The 3,391-nt window shown below is 34.8% G+C and overlaps 1 protein-coding gene across 2 annotated transcripts; it reads right to left on the reverse strand.

The window, feature by feature from the left end:
• Positions 1-243: 243 nt before the first annotated feature.
• LOC112511029 (floral homeotic protein PMADS 2) lies at positions 244-3,109 on the reverse strand. 2 transcript variants are annotated; one of them, XM_025116394.1, is made up of 8 exons: positions 2,810-3,109; positions 2,587-2,653; positions 2,084-2,145; positions 1,863-1,962; positions 1,471-1,500; positions 1,329-1,370; positions 1,085-1,132; positions 244-342 (listed from the first exon to the last, which is right to left on the reverse strand). In XM_025116394.1, the coding sequence occupies exons 1-8, from the start codon at positions 2,995-2,997 to the stop codon at positions 244-246; spliced, it is 636 nt and encodes a 211-aa protein (XP_024972162.1). In that variant the 5' UTR covers positions 2,998-3,109. The 2 variants fall into 2 exon arrangements, with proteins under 2 accessions (XP_024972162.1, XP_024972164.1); XM_025116396.1 differs by lacking the exon at positions 1,085-1,132 and having other exon boundaries at positions 1,326-1,370.
• Positions 3,110-3,391: the final 282 nt, after the last annotated feature.

The following is a 3,391-nucleotide window of genomic DNA, read 5'->3' on the forward strand; positions in this document are numbered from 1 at the left end:
TTATTTGTGCAAATAACCATCTTCCGATTAATCAATTACTGAGTTTGAAGCAATTCAAATAAGCAACATCCATCATAATCTTAAAACACAAAGTTACAAGCAACATATATAGCAGTCCCATGAGCAAATTAAGCATTATTGATACATCCTACTAAAACACCATGCTTAATGCATTAACAAACCTTATAGCAACTTGAATTACAAGCTTCATGAAGTTGAGAACTTGTATACAAGAAAATGTGATTACATCCTCTCATGCAAGTTTGGCTGCATCGGTTGGACACGAAATGAGAATGGTTCATGAGCTTGGTAATCTCCCATGGCTGCCATTTCACTTTGTTGCTGTATACACATGATCATACACAATATAAGTTTATACACTCATCATCTAAATACAGATGACTTGCTCGTGCATATTGATTTGACTTTAACATGTAGGTTTCCAAATTGAGTACAACACTTGTGTTATCGTCAAATAAATTAGCCAAGATGCTTCAATAAACTTAACTTTATCCTTCGATCACTACAACAAAATTGGGTTTATAAGACGCCAAAGATGTGTCAGTGTAAGTGTGCTAATAGACTGTTTTATAGGATTTACGTTTATAAGATCAAACGATAAAGCATCATATGTAAGAATTTTGTAATAAGTTTATAGGAAACTTTTAGGCAGAACATTTTTAAAATAAAGCGTTGTATTAACTATCTTTGAATATGTTTTCAAATAATGTTCTATAGAAACAAGTATCCTATAAAAAGTTGTGTGCTGACAGGACACTTGATTGTTTGGTTTTATAAATTTAAGACCTATAAAACGATCTATTAAGAAACATAACATTGTTGGCATCCTATGAAGTTGTAGGGGATGTAGCAATGCTTGTAGAGGGCATGTGTAATATCATTGTGTTATTCACATTACAAAACAAATGACTTTTACCTATAAAAATCACCTACGGGAATTTCTGTTGGTAACTACCACAGATCACCCAGAGAATAACGATAGTTTGAACCCGATGTCTTTTTGAGAAAATACCAATGGATCACCCAGAGAATTCTTAGGTAATCTGTCACTGATTTGAATTACCCACCAACTTTTGTGACGGTTTTCTGACGAATCACCCTTTACCTTTAGCTTTAGCAATAGATTTCCCAGGGAAAAGTCCGCAGGTAAAAGTCTTTCATTCAGTAGTAGTGTTATTGGTGTTCGACTTTATGTGTGTGTGTGTAACATTTAAGCTTCAAAATAACAAAAAAAAAAAAAAATATGGAAACCACATATATAGGCAAGATGATAGAGTAGTTGGATCGATAATTAACGAGCTTACCACCAAATACATAAGGTGCTTATTCTCCTCCTCCAGAACTTGTTCCTGATGCACACACATACACAAAAATTCAGCATACTCTCAAAACTAAGTTGCCATTTTAAAAAAGATACTCTACAAAGAGAAGGAGAGCACCAAAACATACATGTTTCCTCATCATTTTGGGGATTTCATCCTGTTCAAGATTGCAAAACATTCATCAGAACTTCAAATATATATATATATATATAAACCCCTATATATATATATATCAACTTCACGGGAAAACCGTAAAGAAATGAACAGATGCATACAAGTAATTTGAAAACAATATATCCAGTATGCGCACGTGTATAAAACAGTTGTATGCACATGTACATACTGTCCAGTGGTGTGTTACCAGAGTGTTCCCTCGGTTTTTCCTTTTTTAGAGTTTTCCTTGAAACTCCCTCCTTCTCCCCCCTTCTCTCTATATGTATATAAATACACACACACAAACTCTTGTATATAAGTATATGTCGAATGTTTGTTTCAAGAAAAGGATCCCAGCAAGCTTGCCTTTTTGTCACGAATATTGGTGAGTCCATTTTCAAGTGCATCTTCGTAGGCAATTAGTTCTTCATAGTTCAAAGATGTTATGTCTTCTCCTTTCAAGTGCCTGAAGAAAAATAGATGGTCAGATATGTCACCAACAGAACAAGATATATATATATATATATATATACATATATACATATATATATATATATAGAGAGAGAGAGAGAGGATAGAGAAAGAACCTAAGCTCAATTTGCATGCTTTCATTCTCTTTCTTGATTCTATCAATTTCATTCTGCAAATTCTTGGGTGGTGGAGGGTTGTCCAACACAATCAATAGAAAACATAATCAATCATCATTCAAGAAATCTACTGATCACCCATGTAAAATAAAGACAAGCACATCAAAGGTGGATAACATGTTTCACTTCCCATATATTTCAATCCAAAGCATAAAGCACTGGATTACTTAGGTTTTTTGCAAGTAAAGGGAAGAGAGAGAAAACCAGATGTTACTTCCAGATCTGTTCATGGATGTAACATCTCATATACTCTTAGTGAGAGAAAGTGCTGGATCCTAACCTATATCTAGATCTGGTCTTAGAATACTTGTTTCAACTCACTTGACATCTTTTTAGCATAGAAAGAACCCATGTCAAAAACCCACTTAAGAACCCCAAATAACCAGATCTTTCAAGGAAAAACAAGGGACAAAAGGGTATAGAGAGAGAAACCTCAAACCTACCTCATGTTTGGCATCCCACAACTTATTTCCAGAAAGCCTTTGATATCGATCCAGCATGTCAATCAAGCTTCCAATTAGAATCATGTAACACAAAGATGAAGAGAGAAAAGATATTACTACCAATCTATAAAGGAAGTTACACTAAAAAAAACATCAAAAGAAAGAAAACCCTAAAAACAGAAGATCAAAAACAAGCAAAATTCATGTCAAGAAGTGTACATACTTGGTTTTGGGGCTACAGTACTCATACATCTTGCCAGAAGAACCATAGATGACAAGAGACACATTAGCATCACAAAGAACAGTGATTTCCTTAGCTTTCTTGATGATACCATTCTTTCTCTTGGAGTAGGTGACTTGCCTGTTGCTAGTGTTCTCTATCCTCTTGATCTCTATCTTTCCTCTCCCCATTTTCAAGAAGCTTTGAGAACAATGTAATGAAACAAGATGCAAGAGTTAATTAATATGATTAGAAAGAGAGAATTGAAAGAGAGGTTTTTCTAGTAATGGATGTACAACAAAGAGGCTTTCCAAAAGGGTCTGTAAGAGTGTGTTTGTTTGTGGGGTTGTGACATGCCCAACCCAACTGCATATTATCTCTTGTACTTTTCCATTCATTTAACCTCAATTCCTGTGTTTTGCTGCTTACCACTCTCCTAACCCTAGACTCTTCCCATTACCCTTTGGTCAATTTCATCTCTCCCTCCATTCCTCTCTAAAACTTCTTCATCATTTAAGATGTCACTACTACAACAAAATTCGGTTTATAGGATACCCCCCAATCTCTAAGCGTCACAATAGACCG

This window comes from Cynara cardunculus, assembly GCF_001531365.2.
Source record: "Cynara cardunculus var. scolymus isolate 2C chromosome LG 4, CcrdV1, whole genome shotgun sequence".
NCBI classification, from domain to species: Eukaryota; Viridiplantae; Streptophyta; class Magnoliopsida; order Asterales; family Asteraceae; genus Cynara; species Cynara cardunculus.